The following is a 25687-nucleotide window of genomic DNA, read 5'->3' on the forward strand; positions in this document are numbered from 1 at the left end:
TGAGTAATATACTTGGGCAGTTGAACTGTATAGCGGCCCAAGTGACCTGGGAAACCCACGTACGGTCGCCTGTAATTCTCTCCAATAAGGCTCCGAGGCCGTCGCCAGTAAGACGGAATGACACCCATGAGATTGCCAGTGAGTCACTCACAACCTCCAACAATACACTACAAACTCCATCATCACCACCTCAATCACTTCACTCCCACCACTCTGTCCCACAAAACAAACACACTATCCCCACAGCCATCACCAACCTCACAATGGCCCCCTCACCCCCCTTCCCCCTCCCAAAATCCCACCCCGACCGCCAAAAACTCCAAGCCCTAACCTCACGCTACAAATCCTTCCGCCTCGACGCCCTCCTCCTCGCCCCCTCCTCCTTCGGCTCAACCCACGCCCGCGAAGCCGCATACCCCCCAGAAACATGGACAGCCCGCCTCTCGAACCCTCGCGCAACGACAATCGTCATCTACCAAGACGCGACACAACCTCCTCACAGCATCACGGCACTCACCACAACAACAACAACAACAACAATCACCACTGCCCCATCACCACCTCCCAATAAGGATGACTCGCAATTAACCAACGTACTCACCGCAAAATGGCTCGCCACTCTAACAATAAACGGGCCCCTCGACCCCGAAACCCGCGCAACATCCCTCCACCTAGACCCCTCCCTCGTCGACTTCGGTCCAACCCATCCAACAACACCTCACCTCCCAGTGAGACAATACGTCCTAAACGGCATGTTCGTGATCCCCTCGGCCCGGGGGAACAACCTGGGCACCCGGATCCTCGAGTACGCAAAGGACCACGTCGCCATAGACGCCAAAACGCATGGAAAGGAAAGGAGCAGGGCACGTATATCACTCATTGTCGATTACGACAACGTTCCTGCTCGCAAAACTTATGAGAAATCTGGCTTCGAGATTGTGCATCGGTATTGGTTCGATGATTACCGCGAGGGACGGGAGCCGCGTACCGAGGCGGCGGTCATGGTGCTCGACCTCGATAGCCATGCTACCGAGTCCACAGAGTCAAGGGCGTGAGGGAAAGTAGGAAGTTCTACCGGTCCCATTGTTAATGCACATCACATCACTTTTCAATATGTAGGCGAGTCTAATATTGGAAAGCTTCGTATTTTTCTTTATTCTAAAATCTGGCAGTGGAGGTGCTGAAATCCGGCATGTTTCTACTCAATAGCCAACAACCCACATCCAAATATTTCATCATCCTATCACAAAACTTAGAAAAGGCCTTCTGTAATAGCCAAAACTTTCTGAGTCGCTTCCTCGCCTAATTCCCCCTCTAGCCAAGCAACAGCCTTCTCCTCCATCATCTCCCAACTGTCCCGTTCCTTCGTCAGCTTCTTGCGCAGGTAGTTAATAACTGCAGAGGTAGACATGACTCTCTCGTCATCAACACCAACAGTGTGCAAAGCATCCTTGACTGAATCCAGAGTGACGCCAATAATAGTAAATAGCGCCTCTGAAGGGTCCCAGCTGCCGCTGAACTCCTGGAGCGAAACAATAGCAGGGAATTTATCAGCCGCAGAGGACAGCAGGCTGCTAATAATTGGCGCCGCAACGGCTGCTCCAGTCGGAGGAGCTTCTGATTCCCAATCATCGTCGGAAATGTCGTCAGGGAGAGACATGCATGAAGCTTCAGACATCTCCCGGTTGAACAGCTCCAGTAAAGCCTCATTCACCTCGGTCGTGGGAGGAGCCAGCGCGGCAGCTTGGACGCCGAGAGGCTCACCACTTCCAGACAACTGGGGAGTTGGTCGTGCGCTGCCAAAGAGACCTCCACTCTGAGGCATGGAGGACACGGGGCTAGTGACCCGAGGTTGACCAAACAAACCTCCGCCGGATCCATTCCCACCGAAGACGTGAGGACCTCCGGATGATTTGGCACTTGCTGGGCCGGCCCCGAATGGACTTACAGTCCTAGATGGATTTGAGCCAAAGAGGCCACCTGCAGCTGGTGTAGGCGCTGGTACAGGGGCTGTGGGCTGGCCGAATAAGCCTCCGCCCGAAATCGCAGGCGCCGTAGACTGGCCGAACAAGCCTCCGCCCGAGGTCCCAGGCGCCGTGGGCTGGCCGAACAAGCTTCCGACGAAGGCCCCAGTTGCTGTGGATTGTTGTTGTTGATTGTAGGAGAAAGGCTGCACGCCGAACACACTTCCGCCACTAGACGGTGCAAATGGATTTGAGGAAGCCGCTGGGTTTGGACGCCCGAAGACTGACCTTTCTGATCTTAAACCATCTGATCTTTGATGTGCGGATACGGCTGATGTGGGAGCGGTGCCAAAAAGGCCGGCTGCAGGTTGACTTATCATGCCAGCAGAGCCATAGGAGAAAGCTGGAGACCTGGCCTGAGACTGGGCCGTACGAGGCATTCCGCCCCAACCCACCCTTGTCCTCGCCTCTCTTCTCTGGGTCGAATCCAACTCGTGCATCCTAGATTTGGCTTGGTCTGCATCGACGGCATCGGGGCCCTTGTCCTCGCCAGTCTTTCTGTGCTCGACGGCAACAAAGGAGCACCACTTGCCTCCAACCTGGAATTGGATGCCGAGTCGGACGGCCTCTCGCTCCACCATGCCGGGGAAACGGCCTGGGTGTTGCGGTTGAAGACGATTTCCATCTCTATCCTTGGCGTGATAGATCCAACCACGGCCTTCTTCCAATTCTTTGACAGCCTTACGAGCTGCGAGCTGATGAATCGTCTCTGCCTTGTCTGCAAGGATGGTGATGGGGATTCGGAGCTCTAAAGGACCCTGGGATGAAGTCCCGCGCAGGATCAAAGACTCCGGGGTCTTGAATCTCAGCTCTCTGTCAGGAGAAAGCAAAAGGTAGACGCTGGTGCGGTTGTAAGGGAAAAGAGGCGGAATCTGGAAGGGCGCTTGAAGGATTTTGGGTGGCTTGACTGTCGGAATATGGGAGTATCGCTCTACGCCAGTGGTGTCATCTTGCGGCTGGGCGTCTTCCATTGCAACATCGTCGTCTGAACTTGTATCAAAGAGAGAGATTGGGTGTTTCGTCTTCTCGGCTCTTTTATTGTCGGTAGTATCTTCACGGGCCGCATCTTCGGGCTCGATCACATCAAAGTCGTCTTCAGCCTCCGTCTCAGACTCGGCATCGGCGTACTTGACTTCCAGAGCATAGTCGTTGACATGGGGAGTAAGCGCACCCTTGAGCATGCGGACGACCTTGCCGGACATCTTCTCATTCTCCGAGACTGATTGCGAGAAGCCGTTGCCAGCTCGAGCGAGGCCTTCGATGAGAGAGTGGCTGACATCTCTGCCCACGCCCAGAGTGAAGAGACGAATCGCGCCCTTGGAGCTACGAGTCATTCTCTCTACCATGCCGAAGATGTTAACTTCGTTCCAAACTTCACCATCAGTGAGGACGAAAGTTTCAAGATCGAGGTCGGTGTGGCGGCGGTTAAAGGTTTCTTCGATGGGGTTATAGATCTCAGTGCCTCCGTAGTTGGCGTCAAAGGTGTCAATATGACGCATCGCGGTTTCCAGGGTATTCTGGTCGTACGTCACGGACTTTCGGAACAAGAAACTGAAACTTGAACCAAAACTGCAAATATTGAACATGGAGCCGACAGGTAGAGACTTCATAAAGACTCTAAGAGCGTTCTTGAGGTCGTCCATTTTGTTTCCCTGCATGGACCCAGAGCGATCACAGATGAAGACGACTTCGGGCTTGGTGGCAGCAATCTTGAACTTGGGCACAAGCGTGGCCATGAGAGCCTGCTGGTGAGGAATGGTGGGGTGGGTCTCGAGGACCGCGACAGGATTGGAGGTGTTTGTCGCAATGACCTGAACGATGAAGTCATGTTCCAGCTGAGCAGTCCCCAGGGAAAGAGTGGCACTCGCGAGCTGGAGGGATGGTGTAGCGTTGGGGTCCATGGTGGATGTCGACCCAACTGAAACAGAGATGGGATGCGAGGGTGACTGAATCGACCTAATGACGCTGCCCGCCGGCACCTCGGCATCGACTACAATTTGGATGCCATCCTTTGCAGAGACATTGGTGGGCTTGGCCAGCAACTCGCCGGGGAAGGATCCGTATCGTGGTGCGATAGAAGTAGGAATCGTGAACCTGATGCCGTCAACTTCGGCATCGTGCTTCAGCTCGCCGAGATACTCAATCTCGACCGCTATCTCGGCGCCAGCGGGTACGTTGCCGATGGTTGTGGTGAAGACATCACTTGCGTCGGGTAGTTGCTCCAGAAGGCCGGCTGTCTGACCGTCGGCAACCGCCTGGTTGTACGTCTTGCGGGCGGCGTTCTTCTCCTGGACGACGCCACGAATGACACGATCGTTGTTGATCGTGCAGGTGAAGGCGACTACGGAAACGCCGTCGTACAGGGGAAAGGTGTATCGAAGCTCGGGGATAAGTGCGGTCGATGAAGGGTTGACAAAGGTCTGGGTGAGAGTTGTCCGAGAGGTCAATGCAATGATGCGAGCGTGTACCGACTGGGAAAGTGTGGGAAGATAACGCCGTGCAAGTTGGTCATGACGCTGCAGATCGATGTAGTAGAGTCCACAGATGTGAGGGTTTGTAGGTTGGACAGCAGGTCGACTGAACAGACCGCCAGAGGCCTGGGATCGGGGGACACCGAAGACCATGTTGAAGGTGGGATTTTCGGATCGGACCGGTCGTTTGGTGTCTGTAATACGATGGAAGAAAGAAACTCGTTGCTATGTCCAGCTGCGAAGTGTAGAAGATTCGTTTTCTGATGGCTTTTTAGGACCTCCGACTTGGTGCTGCTGTCTGTGATGTCCCTGGTGGCTGCTGTCGAGTGCAGGGGGCGTTGGGAAGGAATATGTGCGACGAGGTGGTGGAATTGGTGTAGAGTTGGGATGGGGCAAGAAGAGAGAGCAGACAAATGCCTGCGTACCTGAGGATTCTTATATGCGTCCATCGCCAGCAACATGGAGCACCGTTGGCGGCCGCTCCTCCTCGGTGGTTTGTTAAACATCACGTCAGGGTCTGGCAGAAGGCACTGCCAAAGAGGCACTGCCAAACTAGGCAATCGCAGGCAACAGCTCCCTCCACAAAAGAGCCAATCAGCGCTCGCATCGAGGAGAAGAACACGCTCTGATTGGCCAAGGTGGCCAGCCTAATGGCTGCCTCTGGTAAGCAATTTGACGCTAGCAGGGGTAGCTCTGCCCCGCAATCTCCACCTTTGGCCGTCAGAACGTTGTGCGCCGCTGCGTATTCCGCCCAGGCTGCCCTTGGACCACCAGACGGAGCCAATCAGGGCTCTGTGCGACGACAGAATTGGCCCTGCTTTGTACGTAGTAATGCGCATGTCAAGTTTGACTTCTACAGCTTCATCTCTCACTCTTTCTTCACATATTTCTCTGAAACTAGCACTTCCATTCGCCAATGGCTTTGTCTGACTGACCATGCTCCAATCGAAGCGAAGCTTCAATCTATCTGGCTGCGCGACAGGGGAAGCAACGAATGACTCACTGGTCCAAGCGCACTGATGAGTCTCGTACCAGACGTTTATCCAAGCAGGGGAGAGCTCTGTGACCAGTGGGAGAGAGGAATCTTTTCAAAACTCAAAGTATCGTTTTTTCAAACTTCAAGTTGGATCTAATCTTCATTGACTCGTACTCTGGGGTATCAATATCATGACAATCCCTAATCTCACCCGCCAAATCCTAGAATATGCCTCTCCAGCTCCCCAAAATCTCCCAAGTCTTGCCCCGTCAGAGCCAAATCCTGGCTGTGATAGATTGAATTCCAATTATACACATCTTCGGGCAACAGATCCGCCATCCCCTCCGCCTGCTCAAGAGCCTGCGCGTCCTCAGCTCCGGTGGGCTGCATCCACAGGTACGAAATATCATTCCACAGACTCGAGTCCAGCAGACTTCTCGATCCCAACTGGCTCGCCCTACGACCACCCGACGGCGTCAAGCCCCCTCTTTCCACCGATCCCCTCGTCGTCGTCGCATCGCGGAACCCCTGCTGGCGCGCTCGTCTGGCGTCGTCACCGGTCCCCTTCTCTGACGACGTGGACACGACGATCGTCGCCGGCGATTGCTGGCCCCCGCCAGAACCCGATCCAGCCGCCACCACCGGGGGATGCGTCCGGAAATCGCTCGGGCTGTTCTTGGGAATGTCCAGAAACGTCGAGAGGTGGTCGCGCATCCGCCGCACTTCCCGGGCGCGTTGGAGCGCAAACTCGTTGCCGCGGCCCACCAAGTAATCGAGGATTTCCAGGGCTTCGGATAATCCCGGGCTTGGTGCTAGTTTCTGGCTCTCATCGCAGGTCGAGTCGATGGTGAGCGTCAGGATCATGATGAAGGCGGCCGAGAATATGGCGTCCAGGTCAAAGAAGCCAAAGGTTGCTACAGCGTGGTCATGGGTCAGTCCAAATTCCGGCAAGGACGTGTCGGTGACCATTGTTTTTCAAACATACTCAGAATATTCCTCCTTCGTAACAACATCAAGACTTCCAATAGTCGACGGGCCGCTTCCGAACACGTTCGGCTGAGTCGCCCAAGCGGCGATGCCCCCAAGCTCAAACTACTTCCACTTTCCTCGTCAAAGATGAGTTTGGAGACGTGGAGCATGACAGGCCTTATCGTCAGCAGAATCGCCTTGTCAAACTGTTAGCGAGGAGCGACGTTGAGCAACACGGACGCCGGAATAGCCTACTTGGTAAAGCATCATGTGGAGATACGCCGAGGTTCTCAGCGAGACGTCGCCTTCCGTCGATGGCATATCAGATAGCTTGGGCGAGAACTCGCCCGGAATCTCTTTGGCGATCCAGTATAGTGACTGCACAATCTCCTGCACGTTTGGAACAAACGTTTCTTCTGGATGGGTTCCTGGTCCATAAATTGCTGACAGGTGATAATGGTTAGCAAGATGCTTACTGCTTCGTTGATGCAGACTGAAGTTCTTACTTGACAGGATCCTTCCGGTAACCCTCGCGATTTTGATATTCGTTCGAAGTGGAAGCGCCGGCGGAAATCCTGGCGAGTCAGTCGGCATGTCAATCTCAATGACATCATCGAGGATCCCAGACGGATTGCCCGTCGCTGCTGCGAGTCGTCTGCACGTCACGTCAGCTCGTTCGGGGCTTTGCGCCCGAGTCAGCCTGGTGGCTTCTTACCTCTCTTGCATATACACAGTCCACCAGAGGCGGTTCAAATGCACCTTCTCCGACTGCAGCAAGTGTTGCGTCCCAGACTTGCGATGATACCCATGCGTCGTCGCCAATCTAAGAGCCGAGCTGATCTACGCAGTTGAGCAAACTGATACCGAGCCCATCTAGGTGAGGGAGAGAGACAGAAGGGGAGGGAGATACATGGGGAAACGTACATAAAGATATGCCTCCTCCTTACGATTCGCATTCTGCAAATACACCGCCGCCAAAGCATGAATCTCGATGCCCAACTTCCCCAAGCTATACAGCTCGCTCAAGCTCGGCAACCTAGCCTGCACGTGCGCAAACATGCTCGACCCGGGTGTCACCGGCCGCCCGCTCTTCTCGTCGCCGCCGCCGCCGCCCTCGCCGTCGAAACCGCCCGAAAAGAGCTTCCCGATGGCGAAGACGAGCAGCATCTCCAGGTACCACGGCATCTGCGCCTGCGACGTCGCCTGCGAGGTGTCCCCCAGGTTGGCGTAAAAGAAGGCGAGACGGTCCGAGAACTCGCGCGTGTCAATGTGGTGCTGCGTGTACCCGATGAAGAAGGTCATGCTCTCAAAGAGCCGGCGGGCCTCGTCTTCCGAGGGCAGCGTGATACCGCCGCCGCCGTCGCCGCTGCCGCCGACAGCATCGTCGTGGGGTTTGAGGGTCGTTGTCTGAGAGAGGGAACGATCGGGGGGTTGCATCGGTTCTCGCCGGCCCAGACGTGGATGCTCCAAAAGATTTTGTAGGCGTGAGCCAAAGTTGTGGCTTGAGCTCAGTGACGAGTCTGCCGCGATGGCTGGTGAAATCTGTTACCATGAAGGCTGAACGATTCATGTTCGGGCGAAGGACGTACCAGAGCCTGGAGAAGATGCAATGACATGATTCCCGTGACCCCCAGATGTTGGATTGGTCGATGGCGGCGATGTGAGCTGGTCCAAAGCTAAGCCTAGCAGAGTTGAAGCTGCATTCACCTGCGTCGCATTATCCGTAGGCGTCTGCGCCGTCGCCCTCGTCGGCGGTCGGTCTGGGGATCCCGCTTGGCCCCTCGGTACTCTACTAGTCTCATGATCCCGTGCTCAAGCGTTGTTAGTATAGGAAGAATGACTGCTACGGCGCAGCATCACTAACAAAGTGTCGTCTCGAGGCTGAACCCCTGGCCTTCATAACGAGCGAGCCGCTCCTGAAGATCTTGTATCCTCCTACGAAAAGGCGTCAGTGAACTCGCATATCTATGCATGCATCCCGTGAGAGCACTGCATCAACGGACTCACGTAACGGAATAGACCCGCTTCTTCCCCGGCTCGGGGAACTGGCATTCGAGGTCTCGCTTGCTACAATACGTGCACGGCGCCTCGCCGGAGCACTTCACCTTCTTCCGCCTACACGTGAGACATCTGCCGTATCCCGAATTCGTCAGCGACTCGCAATCGACCCTGGCGGAAAACAATGGGTCTGAAACTTTCACGCTCTCTCGACGTGATGGTTCCGAAGCGATTGAGACCGCGGATGGTACGAGGGGGGGGGGAGGGGGGAGTTCTCGGAGACTCACGCCGAAATGGTCTTGGCCACCTCACGACTCACGCCGTGCCTGCTGCTCATGGACAGCCGCCGCGGCGATGCATGAGACGCCGAATCCATCACCCGATATAAACTACCTTAGATCGGGTGTTTGCAGCAAATGCAGTTTCAATCACCCGTGCCCGAATTGTTCTTCTCTGCAGTTGTTGTCCTGCGCTGACTGTATTGCAAGTGAGGGGAGGAATACAACGGAGGTGCAGGGGAGATAAGGGAGTCGTCGCCGAAGTTCGGAGCGGGGGCGCGCCGGCACTAGGCTTATCGCCCTATCAATGCTATCTTGCCTACCTAGATTATCAAGCGCATCTTTGCGTTCATTGAACCACACAGTTGATTCACATTACAGAAGCTCATGTTGATATCAAAAGTTGAGACAGACTGCCAGATGTCTTGAAACTGGATACATTGCCTCGCTCGTCACCTTTGTTGAACGAGACTCTCTAGCCATTGACAATGTCCAATATGAGAGTTGGGTTCCGTCAGTGCAACATCTCAAATCTTCCAGCAGAGCCAGCAAAACGCAAGAGTTCCAGCCATCGCAGCGGTGCAGACCAGATCGTCAAGACTCTTCAAAGAACTAGGGAAGAAAGCAAGCATGCAAAAGGCAGTAGGTTCAAAAGACAAGTTCTGAACAGCTCGTAATGATACATATATAACATAAAGGTATACAGGACTGGACTGATGGCCAAAACGCGGGGGCCGAATTGCCGAGGAAGCAACCCGAGGGTTTGCCTAATCGGGTAATCACCCGAACCAGAAAATGAGCAACAACAATGAACCTTTCAATTACTTATATGTAAAACTGAGACAGGCGAGTGCGTCGCCTTGGATCATCATCTCACGCGGGACGTCTCGCGGACCAATTTTAATGCATATAATGAATGATGCTAGATTATCCGTAAGAAAGACCCTGTGACCCATGACAACCCCTTCCAACCATCGTCAGCATACCCCATGTCTATGATACCGCAACTCCATGCTCAGTGCCAAGTATATTCCCAACCTCACTGTCCATCCACCCTTCGACTCCTTGTCATACAAAGGAGACCCCTACTCTCAGTGTCTGACAACACATCTGCTATTTATGCGGCTCTAATCTCCAGGCAGTCTAGGAACTTTCACCGGGCGACGAGGGAATAGGCTGAGGCCGTCCCTGGCTCGCACCCTTCCGGGTATCAAACATTCTCGATACCCGGTTCTGCTGTAACGTGTGCGCCGTCTCGTGAATCTTGTTCAGGTCGTAGTGACGGATCAAGAAGCTCGCGAAAAAGGCAATCACCGCCAGCGAAACATACACGCCGTGCACGCCCTTGAAGCCAAAAGCGTACGACTCCAACACAGCATCCTTGAAAGTGCCGTCGGGAAGGCCCTTGATGACGAGAAGATACTCCTCGGCGCGCTGCGCAATATCCTGTGCAATACCCTTGCGCTCGAGCTTCAAGGCCATGACGTTCTGGAATGTGGTGGAGCCGACGTTGACGCCGATGGCGCAGCCGAGCATGCGCAGGAAGAGGTACATGGCCGCCGCGTGACCCGAGTTCTCGGGCTCAACGATGGCTCCCGTAACGAACGTCTGCGCGTTGAGGACGAAGCCATGGCCGATACCGCCGATGGCGAGGGTGATGATGTGAACAGGAAGGGAGGTGTCCACGTCCCAGTAGATGAGGAGCCCGGATGCGAGCGACATCAGGGCCCAGCCAATCCAGATGGACCAGCGGTACGCATTGAAGCGGGAGACGAGGATGCCTGAGATGATGGAGCCGGGGAGGAGGAGGAGGGTGACGGGGAGCATGGCTACACCAGCCATGGTAGGGCTGTACTGCGAAACAGACAGGAAGTAGAATGGGATGTAATACAGCTGGCCGTAGAGCTGCAAGGGGTTAGCAAACATTCATGGGGCTGTGTTTGTGTGGTGCACGTACAATGAAGCCCTGAAGAAGGCCGAGAACGTAGACAGTGATGGCGCTACGGTCCGTGAAAAGGATCTTCTTCAAGAACGGGTATCTCGCGTAGCTGTGCTCGTAGAACAATGTGACTGTCAAACCGGCAGCGCCGATAAAGACAGGCACCAAGGTCTGCGCGCTACGCCAGGGGAAGTCGTTGCCGCCCCAGGAGATACCGACGAGGAATGTCACCATGGAACCAATAAACAAGAAACCTCCGAGCCAATCAACGCGCTTGAGTTTCTCGCTGAAGGTCGCCGTAGGAGGCTTCAGAGTCAAGAGCACAGGGATGGCAAGGAGGGAGTAGCCGCAGATAGGGAAGTTCAGGTAGAAGATCCATCTCCAGGTAGTGTGCTCGGCGACAGCACCACCGATGATGGGGCCCGTCAGGGAGCCGACAGCCCATGCCATCTGACTGAGAAGGATGTCAGTTCTAACTTCGTAAGCAAGACAGATTATTACTCACATGATACCGTAGTACTTGGGTCGATGGCGGAGTGGCACAATGTCGGTGAACACAACCAAGCTCAGCACGTACATGCCGCCAGCACCAATGCCCTGGATAACGCGACCGCCGAGAAGGAGCCCGATGCCGTTTGAAACACAGCAAAGGATGGTCCCGACGGTGAAGAAAATCAGGCTGCCAATCAGAATGATGGGTCGGCCAAAGATATCACTCAAAGAGGCCAAGAAGGGCATTGCAACTGCGCAAGAAATCAAGTAGGAAGTTCCCACCCAGAAAGCTTGCGTAGATGTTCCACCAATGTCTTGGATAATTGACTGCGCAAGTTAACATGTTAGTGTCAAGCATCCAAAACCAGTCAGCCAAATGGTAATCTTACACTCAAAGACGTGACGATCACGTTGGCATCCAAGGCAATGACAAACGACATGATGGATAACGTCGTGATGATGACCATCTGGTGCTTGGATGGTTTCCATTCTGGGATACTGTCCGACTCATCAACCAGCATGGGATCGGAAATTCCTCGCTGATCATGTTCCTTCGGCTCCTTGATGGCGGTGTACGAAGCCGCGGCCGGGTCGTATGCCGTCGAAGAGTACGTCGACGTCGAGAGGACGCTTTCATGTTGTTGTCGGTAAGCCATCTTTGGCAGTTGCGCTCAAGACAATGCCGCAAAAAACTTGCAAAGAGTATCGAAAGAGTTGGCAAGCTGAAGAGAAGTGAAGGGACAGGAACTGCAGGTGCTCGCCCTTCTTTAGTATCCTGGGCGGCACATACCCTGTCGGTGCTTGCTTCACTTTCAAAGGTGGCAATCAAGCTCGAGGCCCGGTTTGCCGTGCGCTGGCGTCTGCATCCAACACTGGCAAGGTACATAACGGCTTGCGCCCCACCGCAGGCTGCAGAAATCTTGAGCCTCAAAGAGTATCACAGTTCGGGCCATAAAGGGCAGTCGGGTCGGATTCTCGGGGGCGAGCTGTTGACCACCATCGCCGGGCTGCTAGCCTGCTTGAGTGCGGCTCGGCGAATGCTTCGCTGTCGTCCACACTAGTTTCTTTATTGTTTCATTGGTTGCCGCCGCGTTTATCAGTGCAAAATAATGCCCACTGACACCACATGGACAGCTCAAGGCTGAAACTGATTTGGCGGGAGGTTGCTTTGGGTGTATAAAGACGCACCCCCGGTTCTGATTTGGGAGACTGAAGAGTTTGAAATCCTGGTCCCAAGGCCTCGGACTGTGGCCATTAAGCGTCTGGAATAGCCTCGGAGATTTGGTTGCTTAGAGGCATTGATAAGATTAAGCTGATATCTTCAGAAACCACGGTTGAGAAGTTGTTTCCACACCAGCCGTAGCCAGCTTTGTCTGCAGATGATGTCCCTTAAAGTGCTGACAGGGACACCAACAAGTGACACAAACATGTCATTGTCGAAGAGCATGAGGCTCATTTGGGGAGCAACCCGATCCTTGTTACCCTATCCAGCGCCACGAGTGTAAGCATGACTGACATTAGACTTGACCGCCGGAATGCGACTTCCAAGGCGTGAAAGGTGTTGTCCCGGGTAGACATGTCGTACCCGTACCCGACAGACGGGACCCGTGCGTGCCTCGTTGGTGCATGCCGGGTTTAAGCTATCCAAGTGGCGGTGCTGCATCGCGAACTATCTTATCGGAAAGTCGGCCTAGACTGTTGTTCTTCTGTCTCTGATATCAGACGATCGGGCCGGGATCTCGAACAGACATTCTTGGAACATCCCAGCCACTTGGGGTTACCGGCAAGGACGAGAACTGATGGCATGTGCCTTTCATCGCTGTTGATAAGAGCGGGTAAATGCCGCCATGCGTTTATTCGATGCTAGTGTGGCTGCCTAGATGAGATAATGGCGAGAGGAGGGTGGGTAATACAAAGAAAGTAATGAGAGTGTTTGTGTTTGTGTTTGGTGCCTCGGTGAAAATGAGCGGGCCTCTGCCAAGCAAGGGAGGCGGTCAGCTTGCAGGTCTAAATTGCTGCCCAATTTCTCTACTCAATCTGAGGCTCGCTTTGTCCATTTCTGGCGATAAGCAAACGTGTTTGCTGACAGTGGATAATGCCCGACCTTGTCGTCTCACGTCATTGATAATCAGAAACGAAACACAACCACTGATACTGCTTGAGCGAGAGGATCTTGCAGATGCCCTCCATTGCCCGGCAGGTAGTAGCTTGAGCGCGCGCGGCAACATGCACCATTAGCCTTCGATAGCCACACGTACGATGTTGATCTGATGTTCGGGCGCCCGGACACCAGTCGAGGTTTAGCGCTGTCAGAGGCGGGCTTTATATTCGACAGACGCTGCATGACTGCTGACCTGTCGGGTGAGAGATCTGGGACTCTTCTCAGGAATGATACAAATCCTTCTAACTATTAGCAATCTCTATCAGTAGGTGGCAGTCGATCAAAACACGTCGATGAAGTGGACCAGGGACCTAATCGACATCAGGGACGGTTGGAAAACCGTTGGGTAGAAGCTGATGGTCACGGACAAAGATGATTCGAAGGCCGGTGCGCAGAGCTTGGCGAGGGACATCATCAGATGAAAAGAAACGCCACGCCAGTGCGTGCAGATGGGTTTCATTGCGGATTGAGGTGAGTGTCAGTGGGGCCGGCGAGCGCGAGGCGCAGTCTGGTATTGCAGTCGCCGAATGGCGAAAGAAGTGCAGGTATGTTCATTCGGGATAGGTCGGAAAGCAACCGAGCATTACACAGCAGAGTTCGCAACTCTAGCAGAACCATTCTTCTCCCCTTCCGATGCTGAGTTGGTCCAGTGGCGGAATTGTCGTGCCGGTAGCCTCGACTCAAACATGCGATCAATTTCAGCCGGCGTTCGTCCCTTCATCTCAGGTACCAGGAAGAAGGCAATGACAAGCCCGAGGGCACAAAGTCCGGCAAATACGAAACCGGTCTTGGCTTTAAGGTTGCCTTTGTCGGGGTTGAAAATGTATGGTAGCACGAATCCGAAGATGGAGTTGTTCGCTCCCGCAGTAAACCAGCCGATGGCTTGGGCTTTGGACCGCAGGTATAGCGCTGAGGTTTCGGCACTGACGACGTGAGAGGCCGGCCAAACTCCCAAACCGGCCACGATAACTACCACTATCAGGGTCATGGATGTGTACCTGCCGCAGTCAGTTAAGGTGGTGCTCAGAGTGACGGTGTTGCTGTTAACATACCATGGTATTACAGGACCCGACCAGCAACCCGCAATTCCCATGGCGGTCCAGAATATCGCCAAGATGGATAGTGTACTTAAGATAAGTCGTCTGCGTCCTATTCTCGAGAGAACCCAAACGCTCATAATGTTGGCAATCAAACCACAAACGAGGCCGAGGATAAGAACGATGACGCTCAGGTTGGCCTTCATACCAACAACTTGCACAAAGTAACTGGACTTTGAGAGCAAGGTCAGACCAAAGATGTTTGGCAGTGAGTTGGAAAACATGATGATCAAGGTCCGCCGAAGGTTGACACCACGGAATGAATCAACGTAGGTCGCATTGGTTAGTCGTCTTTCATGCTCAATATTGCGGCGAATGGTATCGAGGGTGTCCTCGGGGTCTGCACCCGCTGGGTCCAGCTTCGTTTGAGCCTTGTGAGCCTGGGCGTTCTGATTCCTGCGAACCAGATACGTTGGGCTCTCGGGGATAAGGAAAGCCATCAGCAATGGGAGCGCGGAAAACGGCCATTGAGATGCAAAGCAAATGGTGTATCCATTCTCCAGGTTGAGGCACGCAAAGATGACGGCAGCACCTGTCAACTGGCCAAGCAGCGTAAAAATCGGGAAAAAGGCGAGAAGCGGTCCTCTGAGATTTGGCGGTAAAATCTCCGACATGTACGTCTGGGAAGTCGTCATGACCATTCCGATCGCACCTCCTTGGAAGCCCTTACCGACGAGGAAAATGACGCGACGGGTATGAATATCGGGAGATAGATTTGATACGAAGCAAACGGCCACACCGACGGCTGATAGAAAGGAACCCAAGGCAAGCGATGCTCGACGGCCCCATCTGTCTTGGAAAACACCTCCAATCAAGGAACCGATCATGGAGCAGCCTGGGCTCACGAAATTCCAGAGACCAAGCCAGAGTGAAGGCAGAATCCATTTTCCATTGAGCTGTTGACCGAAATCATGCCTTGGGGGTTGGTTAGCTCAAAGTATCGATGCCAGGGGTTTAGAGCCGCAAAAGATAAGGAACCGTACTGAAAGCTGGGCATCGCTGATACGGTGCCGACAATGACATAATCGTAACCATACATCAAGATGGCAGAGGTCATGCCGATACAGTACAGAACGACGCGACGCCATTTCTTGATTGATTGCCAAAGAGTGAGGTGACCGTAGTGGTTGGCTTCGGGTTCCGAATTATTCGTACTGGCTATGCTGTTCACGGCATTCAAGCGGCTGACGTTAACGGACTTGACACTCATGTTGGACTGATCGCCAGTGGCATATCTCGTTGGCGGACCCGAGCGTTTGGGTGTGAGGCTTCGACGGTTTCTCGGGGCTTTGTGAGGTACTTGCGACAGCTTGTCTTTGGTCTAAGGACTGCCAATAATGAGATGGATGCCGGAGCAGATGGAGCGCGAATCCAGAAGGTGAGGGAGCGACGGCATTTTCATTCGAGAGCGTGGCACGCTCGTTACGCCCACGACGCTGGCCGAACACAAGATAGGCTGACGTTCTAAGCCGCTTCTAGATCTTGGCGACTCTCTTAGGTGTGATCCGCATGTGTCCAAGACATTTCTAAGTTGCATTGCACCGCCGCCAAGAGCACGTATTTGCAACTCTGAGTCAGTGGCGGGGAAAGTTTCCCCAAGGGTGATGAAGACCGTCGAATAATTCGAAGTGAATGGAATTGGCATGCTCGCACCGGCGTCGTTGGACGAAGGAGAATTCCTTCTTTCGCCTGCGACACGCAGGAAAGTCGAAATGGAAACAGAAACGACGCGGGACGGACCGGCGAACTGATGAAAGGGGGATCCGCCGTCTGTCAAGCATGTCGTTTGCGGGTTCCTTTTGCTTCGGCTTGCCTAACAAGGTTGAGGATGAAAGCTGCAGCAGTTCACTGGCTCTGCTGGGCTGTCCATCGTGGGCTCGACGGCGAACCTTTGCGCTAAGAAGGTTCGGCTTTGGACATCAGCTTTTGGGCCTTTGGGACCTTTTGTTCTCCTGCGGAATTTCGCGGCGGCGCGTCCGAGTCCGGATCCGTATACTGCGCGCATGATGGCACCGGAGGGGGGATGTCTATTAGCTGCCGGACGTTTCGCCGTCATGCAGGTGGCCTTGACCCATTGGCGAGAGATGTTGCGTAGCGGTCAGTCACCTATGCCTCTCTAGCGAGGAAGTTTCTTGCGGAAAAATCGACGAGGCATCTTTGACCATATCCTACGTGACTATCATGCCTGCCTATTCCAAGACATGTTCAAACAGCCTGGGATTTGGGCTTCCTGATGCGATCAGCCTTTTGGGCGATAAGAAACGGTTTTGATCTTTAGGGCTAGTTTGAAAATAGTTGAGTCCTCGGCCGAAAGTCTGGAGGACCCATGCCCTCAAATTGAGCCCGATTGGACATTGGCAAGACGAAGTCCAATTCAGGAAATATTCGAATGCCCTGGACCCTCTATCCCTGCAGCACACACCCTCTTGGATGAAATACGTCCGTTAGAATGGAGGCGAGTCCACTTGAGCGGGCCATGATGCACGTGGGCGACGTGCCAGATGCATGGTGAGGGGAGAGCGTCACGGCGCAAGGACGGGCAAGACGGGGAATACCTCCGGGGCCGTCGCCGGCCGTGATGGTGATGGCGTGAGGTAGCACGTCCAACCGCGACGTACATCGATAGGTTGTGCTTGTGCTCCTAGCTGGAATGCGTTGGCAATGGAGGGCTGAAAGAGGCACAATGGCGATTTGCCGAGATGCGAGTGGCTGCTTGGGAGGCTTGGGGCTTGGGGCCTGCAGCCTATGTAGGTACGGTACACCTTGGGGCAAAATGATTCTCATGAAGCGCTGAGGTAGCGTGGCCGTGAATGCGCCAAGTCCCAAGACCTCGCCGCGCGAACAGGAAAAAGCAAAGATTGATTTGGCGGATAAATTGAAGGCGCAGAGAGGAGCAGAGAGGAGCAGAGAGGGCACATGTACGTATCTGCGATTAGGACCGGAGGATGATTCCCCCCTTCCCGTCCCTATCCATTACCTTAGGTAAGATACATCAGATTAGCCATCACCTTGGAAAGTGAAGAAAAGGAAGGTGCAGCGGCAGCTCCAAGAGCCTCATGAAAATGACGATGGAGAAGTCGCGACGCGGCTTTGTTCTTTCCCTGTGCCCTCTGTGCCTGTCTCTCCCTCGCCCATCATCTCGTGGTCTGTGCGTATCGATTAGGCACGGGCTAGGCACCTTGCGACCTTAAGGTACCTTAGGTAATCTGTTATTGAAGCAGCTGGTGGGTCTCAGTGGGTCCAGTTCGTTGACATCACCACTGATGGCGCGGTGATGGCTTCGGCGACGTGCTTTTCTGCACCGTCATTGCTCGACCCCTGGATCAACGGCAGCGGCTATGCAGCGTTGAACTCACCTTCCAGCCTATGCAATCATCTCACTACATGTACAACTCATATTAAGACTACCTCGGATCAAATTGTCACGTTATTGCATGCGATCTGTCTTGGTAATCATGGCGAGAGCAACCCGTTCGAGTGCTCGTCTGGCCTCGACCGCCGCAAAGCCGACAGAGAGCTTGGGTACCGCCAACAGCACAACGAAACGGGGCAAGCCTACGAAGCAGACTTCATCAGACAAGGAGAACACTCCCCGGCCAGAGAAGAGGAAGCGGGCGACAAGCAAGGCCGCGAGCTCAACACCAGCCAAGAAAGTCAAGACAGAGGATGCAGACCATGCGGCATCGCCGGAACTCGCCAACGTCCCGACTCTAACACCACTCAAGAAAGAGAACATCAAGTCTGAGAGCCCACAAACAAAGGCAAAGGTTCAAAAGTCTCCAGCAGATTTGAAGTCCAAGAAACTCAAGGCGTACACTCAATACGCCGACAAGTCACCGTTCTCCGACTTCCCTCACCCGACCCCAGACGAGTGCAAGCTGGCCCATCGCATCCTGGCCAAACTGCACGGTAAACGGGAACGCCCTGCCGAGATCAAAGCATCCTCGACCCGCGCTGGCTGCGGAGACTCGCCGTCGGTCCTCGATGCGCTGGTGAGAACCATTCTGAGTCAAAACACGAGTGACACCAACTCCACCCGGGCCAAGAGGAGCATGGACGACGTCTACGGCGGCAGCGATGAGTGGGAGAAGATTGTCGAGGGCGGGATCCCCAAGCTGCAGGAAGCCATCAAGTGCGGTGGGCTGAGCCAAGTCAAGAGCAAAGTCATTGTGGGCATCCTCAACCAGGTCCACGAGAAGTACGGCTCATATTCTCTCGACCATCTCTTCAATGTGAGCAATGAAGATGCGATGCAGGAGCTCATCAGTTTTCAGGGCGTCGGCCCCAAGACTGCCAGTTGTGTCCTTCTCTTTTGCCTGCAGAGAGAGTCGTTTGCGGTCGACACTCATGTATGGAGAATCACCGGCCTTATGGGGTGGCGTCCAAAGAGCGCCTCGCGGGACGAAACCCACGCCCACCTCGACGTCAGAATCCCGGACGAGGACAAGTATGGGCTTCACATCTTGCTTGTCAAGCATGGCAAGGTATGCAATGAGTGCAAAGCTGGCGGCAAGAGTGTTGGAAAGTGCGAGTTGAGAAAGGCTTTTCGCCAGGAAAAGATGAAAAATGAAGAGGGGAAGCTATCCGATGTGGAAACATAATTTGAGGGTTGATTTTGGGAAAAATTCAGCAAAAAAATAATTCTGTAAACTAGAGCTTTTGTGAACTAAAGGTATTTGTATACTAAAACTATTTGTCTGCGTCGCAGAGATCAGGCCCGCTGGAAGGCTCTGTAGCCAGATCCATGACGAGAAGACGCGGTTTCTTCTATGATCAAATCATCAGGTTTAAGCCCAGGCTCAGGCGTAAGCAACTTCAGTCGATCCACCTCTCGGACTAGCAGGCCCTAAGTGTGGACTTATATATCTTCTTACAGAACACCAATAGGGATGTAATGAATCCGAAGTCGGAAAAGTCATCATTGATGAGCAGTATGCATGACTTGGTGCTCTTCTTCCAGGCTACAACACTGGTTGCCTTCAAGATTTGCTCGGCCAGCGGCTCTCGTTGTTGTACGATCCACAGTTGTAGAGGGATTTTGAGATTGTCCAGAAGTTTCAGATCCCTGTTTTCACGCTCCAAGACGGGACCCTCGTTAAAGCCCTCCTCGGGATCGAAACCCTGGTAATCGAGAACATACAGAATGTGCTCCTAGGATTTACTGTCAGGAGAAGATGGTGGTAGTGTCGTCATGATAGGTGATCGAGACTCTCTATCTCCTACGGGCTACAACAATCATCACGAGTCAGAATGCACAGGGACACAGAGGACATTGGTGATATAGCGAGCCTACAGGTGGTGGTGGTTTGTGTTGAAGGAAGCTGCGGCTTGACACTGGTAATAGCAGCTGTACTTCCCATAGCTTCTCGGGGGCTTTTCTTTCTATGAGAAACTCGTAACGATTGAAATCTTCTGCCTCCAGTCGCTGCAGAGTTGTAAAAATTTGCAGACACTTTGCTGAAGCGGTGTTCAAAAGTTGCGGAAGTTTATAAATGAAGCTGCCAAGAATGTTTAAACTTTGAAAAGATGGGCAGGAAGTTGTTTACTGAGTTCACATTGAAGGTAACTGATGAAAAGATATAAAAGACTGTCACTGGCGTTGAGCTCAGCTTCACCCCACCTTTTAGATATGATCTGAGTCTGTCTGAATACTAGTGAGATTCCTTCTTTTTGGGTGGTGAACGAATATGGTATTTTATGAACGTTGATGAACATCTTCTTTGCAGAACCTCTTCTCAGGGGTTACAAGAGGCGGTGATCTCTTTATGCAATTTGAGTGAAAGTACTTGATCCGAATTCTCATGAAAGTTTATTTTGTATCTGTGTGACCTTGGAGGCGGTGATATCTTTGTGGCGTTACAAACAAACATGGCAGCTTCCGCACGTTGGCACTGAAATTTCCAACATTTGCATGACCACAATGGAGGCCGTTCTTTTGCCAAGCCGAATTCAACTTGCCTTCGACATCAGACCAACTCGACAGGTGCCGATGATTTGGCTCTCCGGAGCTTTATTGCGCTGGGAAAGAAAGCCAGCCAGACTTTTGGCCATTTCACGGACAGCTCCAGACGCTCACAAACATTCAAATAAAAGGACTGTAATTTTTACACTTACTAGTCATCATAAAGCGAAGTATCGAGCGGAAGGCATATATGATTCTACATAGCTTGATTTAGCTAAAATAATGGACCTTATGTAAAGAGCAAGCTTATAGAACGGTCGTTCTATGATAAGTGCATGTGGTATTCAGCGGCAGTCTGCTAGGCAGCGTCACATATAGCGCTGCGACTCTAGTGTATTGAAAGCTTATTTCACCTAAAACTGTTTCGCATACTTGCCTAGGATAGGTCCACAGTCAAGTAGCTTAAACCTTGACGCGACCTCCGGTCTTCGCTAAAATCGACATAGCCCAACTTTCATTAAGTTTGCAGACTATTTAAGCTTCTTTATTAAACTGATTTTGCATCGACTATCAAGGCTAGAACATCTTCCATGTCGTGACCTACTTTGAATAAAGCTGACGCTAGATACCTGTTAGTAGTATCTTTGGCTCTCCCGATTCTGCTCTATTAGCATAATTGAAGCTTTTGGTAGTCAGCGTAAGTTTGGCAGCTGTGAGGGGTTGTAGTCGAAGATTCTGACAATTTCCTGAAAAATGGCTGTGAAAAGGTAGGCTGGGGATTGTCATTTGAACATGAATCCACCAGTTGCCTACTGGACTGAAGAGCTACGGAAGACTCTGCTGCAGTCCGCCGGAAACTTTCCCTATTTACAAACACAAAGTACCAACATTTCCATTATACTAATACTACATCATAGGCGGTGACTAGTCCTTTGCGGATTTGAAGAGAATATGGTCTTTTGTGAACTCTTATAAGCATCTTATGATGAGATATAACTGGTGGTGTTTCTGCCTGTATTAAAGACATTTTTCTTTGTGTGACACATCTCCTTTGCACCAGTGTCCTGTTGAAGGCGGTGATTCCGACCACTACTTTGTGGGCTGCGAGAAAGAAACACGATTCTTAATGAGCCCTCACGACCCACAAATACTTAGAACTCTATTCAATATCAAGTGACCATCCGTGTTTGTGGTAGATCCAGGACCATCAGATAATCAAGCATGTGAAGTACCTAAGGTACTGAGAGGTCATGGAGGCTCAACTTCTTTTGGATTTTTTTTTTTGCTGTCTCACAAGCGGGTTGTCGATGCATACATACTCAGATTTTTCTCTTGCCTCAATCGATTCTTTGGCCTTTGACAAAGACCGAAAAGGTAAATGTGCGTGTCGTATTTCCCCAATACTCGGCATATTCTTTCTTGGGAAGGCGCCCGTGGGCGATAAAAGATGGAGACTTATGAGTTCCGATTTTTTTCATAGAGAGACCCAACCCACAGTTGTTCTGCTCATAAGAAGTTATGCAGAAAAGCTCGGTAGCCTGATTAGACTGCCGACACCGAATTCATTTCGCCTACATTTAACAGCCAGCCACTTGCGGGCTCAACTCCGGCAGCAGGTCATGGCATTAATATGGAATAAATAAGAATGGAATGTTTCAAGAATGACATCTTTCAGGTCTGACACACACCTAACAGCACGCAAGAAATTGCACAAGAGAGTTGCAGGTGTGTTGCTGTGACCGTGTGTGTAGGAAGAGTGCCATCTCCAAGGCATATATATATATCAAAGACAGCCTTTGAATCGATCAGATCATTCAGACATTTCGTAAATCTCCATTATACGAGCCTCTTCTGGAGCGGAAGTTACATTTTTTATTACGGTGAGCAGCAATAAGACTGGAGTTACTTCATGTGCTGCTCATTTGATGCGGGATACCTTAGTTGAAGATGCAATTTTCTCAAGCCATATACCTAGGTAGGTATCTCACATTGCCTCAATTCTATGTTTTTCTTTCTGGGAGGCCCCATATATTTGAACCATCCAAAACTTCGTCTTCAGCCAGATTGGTTACTCAAACCTCACCATGTCGGTTCAGGGGTACCTAAGAGTGGCTGCGCTTTGACCGCCACTGGCCAAGTCGCCAGAGCTTCTCACTTCCCCTATCCCTCTTCTTTGTGTCTACAAGTCTGCAAAATCAACACAGACTTTCATCAGCATCGAAACTGCTTCCCTTTAATTCCGAGAGACCCCATGCTACAATGGCCTGGTGGCATGATCTACCCAATGAGCTGAAGAATCAAATCTGGGGTTATCTCCTCGAATGCGGCAGCAACGAGAATTGCCCACTGGCCCCATACGCTTCCATCTCTCGCGAATGGCAGAAAATCATCGAGCCCTTCATCTTTGAAGAGGTGCGCATCTCACTTCGGTCACAAGAAGCGAGTGCAAGCCGCCGCGAGATCTCCCAAGCCCGCCAGATCCTCACCAAGCCGCGCCAGAGGGTTCTGAATCGACTCCGTGTCCGCATCGACTATGACGCCACCAAGACCTCTAAAGGCTACAGGAGGGCGTTTGCAGACGTTTTAGTCGCCCTGTTCGACTTATTACAAAGCTGGGAGAAAGCAGACGCCAGAATCGGGCTCGAAATTGTCGAAATCCGGCCTTGCGGTCCTCCGCTTCTCACGTACGGAGTAGAGCTTTTGCGGCAGCGAACGTGGTCGATCGGCTGCGTGCGATCGCTCCGCATCGTGAAACCGCAATCTTACATTTCCCGCAGCACCGGGCCCGAGCTCGCCGACCTGATTCTGACCGGACTAGCACCCGGCCTGGATACAATCAACTACGAATACGAAATCGGCTGCCGCCCTGGATACAAGCACAAGCTTTGCTTACTTACAGAGTGGCAGAATGCTCCGGCAGGCGTGAAGTCGTTGACTGTCCGCGAATCTTGCGATCAGAGCAACTTGAACACGCAACAAGATTGGCTCGAGTACATTCGCACGCACCAGGGCGTTCCTGAGCAATTATATCAAAAAAGCCGTAGGCTGGAGGCGCTATGCGTCTCATTCGCCATCGATGCGACTGACTTCTTCTCTCATATGATGGACCAGCCCGCGAGTGACCACCCGTCGTCTCCCCAGGCCGTCCCCGATTGGCCGGAACTACGGCACATCAGTCTGACGTCTCACTCAATCTGGGACAAGGCACCCGAGATGACGAATAAGCTCCTGTTATCAGCCGCTAGAGCTGTCCGGCGGATGCCAAAGTTGAAAGTGATGGAAATCTGGAACGCTCGTGAGCAATACATTCTTTCGGCGGGCTGTTTCCGATACTGCGCTGCGGGAGACGGCGCCGCCACGCTCACGTGGGAAAGCACTTGGCCATTTGTGATTGAAGAAGCCACGAGACTGGCGTGGATTGATGCTGCCAAGTCACATTCTGGTCGTGGACTGAATTTTGAAGTACGGCAAATTCCTGCGGAGCTACCATGGCCTTTTCCACCTGCTAAAGCTCATGTGGAAGCGTTTTCCTATCGCAATACTTCTCAGCCTCCTGCTGGATCAAGCACGGAGAATAGCTTGAGTCTGGATAATTTAGGATTGGAATAGGCACATTTCGACATGACAATTTCAATCATAATTTATTTCAGAGTCATCTTTCCAGGAGAATGAGCTATACTCGTGAGTGTAGCCCAACTATGGCTTTGGTACGCAGTCCAGTCAATTTCCGACGTCTTAATCGCTACAGTTGAGTACATGTAGTAAATCCAAGCACAAATCTTTTAGTGTTTTCCTCCTGGCTTGGCATTGACTGGCATCGCTCAAGTTGCGATAACTTTCGGTTGTCAAGACGACTCTGATCTTCCTCATCAATGCCATCATTTTCAGCCACTGTCCGAAAGCCTCTAGCCGACGATGAACGAGCGCGTCGCCATGTGGCACACGGGACTCTCGACTCTCTGCTTTGCTTCCGAATGCCAAGGAAAATCTTCGTGATTAGCCTGCTCGTTGACCACACTAAGGCCAAGCCACACCGGCTCATGTTCACCGTCTCTCGCCATGTCGGTAGGCTTTGCTCGTTTTTAGATCAGCCACGGTCGCGCTAAGGGGGAGAAGTTGGGGGGGGGGCCTCCAGCTGGCATTGTTCTGGGCCGTGCTGGCGCGTTGCCGGAGTCGTGTTCGAGATGACTGTCTGTCCCCGCGTGATGAATGGCCTTTTCCATGTTCGCCATATTTGTGGTGTAGTATTGTAGGGTTGCATTTGGGCTTTGGTTTCGGAGGCTGATGGTGATCATGAAGTAAGGTGAGCAGGGTTCCTTGCTGATCAGATCGGCACTTGCGGATGGGCCATATCAATTGCACAGGGGAGGGGGGTTGGGGGCTTTTGCGATCCGCGAGCTTGAGGTCTCCTGAAATAGCGAGGCAGATAAACTGCCTAGTCACGGAATCGCAGATATATCTGCGTCACAAAGTGATCCTTGTGGCTGGCAGGAAAGCTAACGAAGTTCGATAGGAGTCAGGAACGATATTTCGGTCCGTCGAAGGAACATTGATGTTCGAAATGACGTCAATCAACTGAGCTAGACAACTTTAGGGAGAAGCCGCACAAGTCAAATGCAAACCGACAGGCTATATCCGTACTCCAAGTTGCATAACTCTCTACCGGAGGCTTGCCTAGTCAGTGATGGACAAAGGAAATTCTGGTCTACTGGTTGCGCCCGCGCTGGAACGTGATTCAGAGGAGAGCTTATCGCCCACGGACGTTTTGGTGATTCCTCTTCAACATCAAACGCACGGCCAAGTAGACCTGAAAGCCCCGAACTGCGAAAAAGCCCACATTGGGCGTTAGCGGGAGGCTTCGGTGGGCTTTCGACGGCGCCGGTGACATCGATGCGCCGCGCTACTGCAGGTCCTTGGCAACATGGAGTCTCCAAACATCCAGGTTAACAACTCTACCTTTTGGGGCGAGCCAGGAGTGACCATGGAGAAGCTCAGGAGCTCAGCGGTGAGGCTCTCATGTAAGGTACCCAGCTGCAGGTTTCCAGGCCCTCGGACCATCCACCATGGCAAACATAACGCCCGGTGCCCATTCCGGCTCGGAGTCGAGTCCTTCCCCGTCAGTTATGCAGCGTGCCGTCCCAAGCTCCGGAGAGACATATTCCCACTTTTTCTTATCCCACTAATGAAAGGGGGGCCCAGATGCTTTTTCCGCTCTCCTGTTTGCTCCTACACCATCTAAGCTTGTTTGGACGCGGGACTAACGACGGCGACATGCATGCTATCAACCCTAAGACGTCGAGGTTTGAGAGCTGTTTGCTTTTCTCGATGGTTGCCGAGGCGCTTCTAGTCCCGCCTTCCCCTTGCATAGTGTATTCTGTTT

General features: G+C 52.6%; 7 protein-coding genes across 7 annotated transcripts; 3 read left to right on the forward strand and 4 right to left on the reverse strand.

The window, feature by feature from the left end:
* Window positions 1-263: 263 nt before the first annotated feature.
* CORC01_06926 (uncharacterized protein) lies at window positions 264-1055 on the forward strand (the record flags this gene model as incomplete). Its single annotated transcript, XM_022618564.1, has 1 exon — window positions 264-1055. One exon carries the CDS (start codon window positions 264-266, stop codon window positions 1053-1055), a length of 792 nt encoding a protein of 263 aa, XP_022474874.1.
* Window positions 1056-1252: 197 nt separating this feature from the next.
* CORC01_06927 (vault protein inter-alpha-trypsin) lies at window positions 1253-4648 on the reverse strand (the record flags this gene model as incomplete). Its single annotated transcript, XM_022618565.1, has 1 exon — window positions 1253-4648. The coding sequence occupies one exon, from the start codon at window positions 4646-4648 to the stop codon at window positions 1253-1255; it is 3396 nt and encodes a 1131-aa protein (XP_022474875.1).
* Window positions 4649-5678: 1030 nt separating this feature from the next.
* Window positions 5679-8775, reverse strand: CORC01_06928 (uncharacterized protein; the record flags this gene model as incomplete). Its single annotated transcript, XM_022618566.1, has 10 exons — window positions 5679-6385; window positions 6457-6637; window positions 6696-6883; window positions 6947-7095; window positions 7156-7280; window positions 7365-7972; window positions 8030-8251; window positions 8305-8375; window positions 8448-8555; window positions 8726-8775. The coding sequence occupies 10 exons, from the start codon at window positions 8773-8775 to the stop codon at window positions 5679-5681; spliced, it is 2409 nt and encodes an 802-aa protein (XP_022474876.1).
* Window positions 8776-9859: 1084 nt separating this feature from the next.
* On the reverse strand, window positions 9860-11803 carry CORC01_06929 (major facilitator superfamily transporter; the record flags this gene model as incomplete). Its single annotated transcript, XM_022618567.1, has 4 exons — window positions 9860-10621; window positions 10674-11109; window positions 11161-11474; window positions 11537-11803. 4 exons carry the CDS (start codon window positions 11801-11803, stop codon window positions 9860-9862), a joined length of 1779 nt encoding a protein of 592 aa, XP_022474877.1.
* A 2088-nt stretch (window positions 11804-13891) lies between these two features.
* Window positions 13892-15615, reverse strand: CORC01_06930 (uncharacterized protein; the record flags this gene model as incomplete). The annotated part of the gene is made up of 2 exons (XM_022618568.1): window positions 13892-15320; window positions 15389-15615. 2 exons carry the CDS (start codon window positions 15613-15615, stop codon window positions 13892-13894), a joined length of 1656 nt encoding a protein of 551 aa, XP_022474878.1.
* Window positions 15616-17860: 2245 nt separating this feature from the next.
* On the forward strand, window positions 17861-19006 carry CORC01_06931 (base excision DNA repair protein; the record flags this gene model as incomplete). The annotated part of the gene is made up of 1 exon (XM_022618569.1): window positions 17861-19006. The coding sequence occupies one exon, from the start codon at window positions 17861-17863 to the stop codon at window positions 19004-19006; it is 1146 nt and encodes a 381-aa protein (XP_022474879.1).
* Window positions 19007-22566: 3560 nt separating this feature from the next.
* CORC01_06932 (uncharacterized protein) lies at window positions 22567-23916 on the forward strand (the record flags this gene model as incomplete). Its single annotated transcript, XM_022618570.1, has 1 exon — window positions 22567-23916. The coding sequence occupies one exon, from the start codon at window positions 22567-22569 to the stop codon at window positions 23914-23916; it is 1350 nt and encodes a 449-aa protein (XP_022474880.1).
* Between the last annotated feature and the right edge of the window lie 1771 nt (window positions 23917-25687).

Source organism: Colletotrichum orchidophilum (genome assembly GCF_001831195.1).
Source record: "Colletotrichum orchidophilum strain IMI 309357 chromosome Unknown Scaffold_54.1, whole genome shotgun sequence".
NCBI lineage: Eukaryota > Fungi > Ascomycota > Sordariomycetes > Glomerellales > Glomerellaceae > Colletotrichum > Colletotrichum orchidophilum.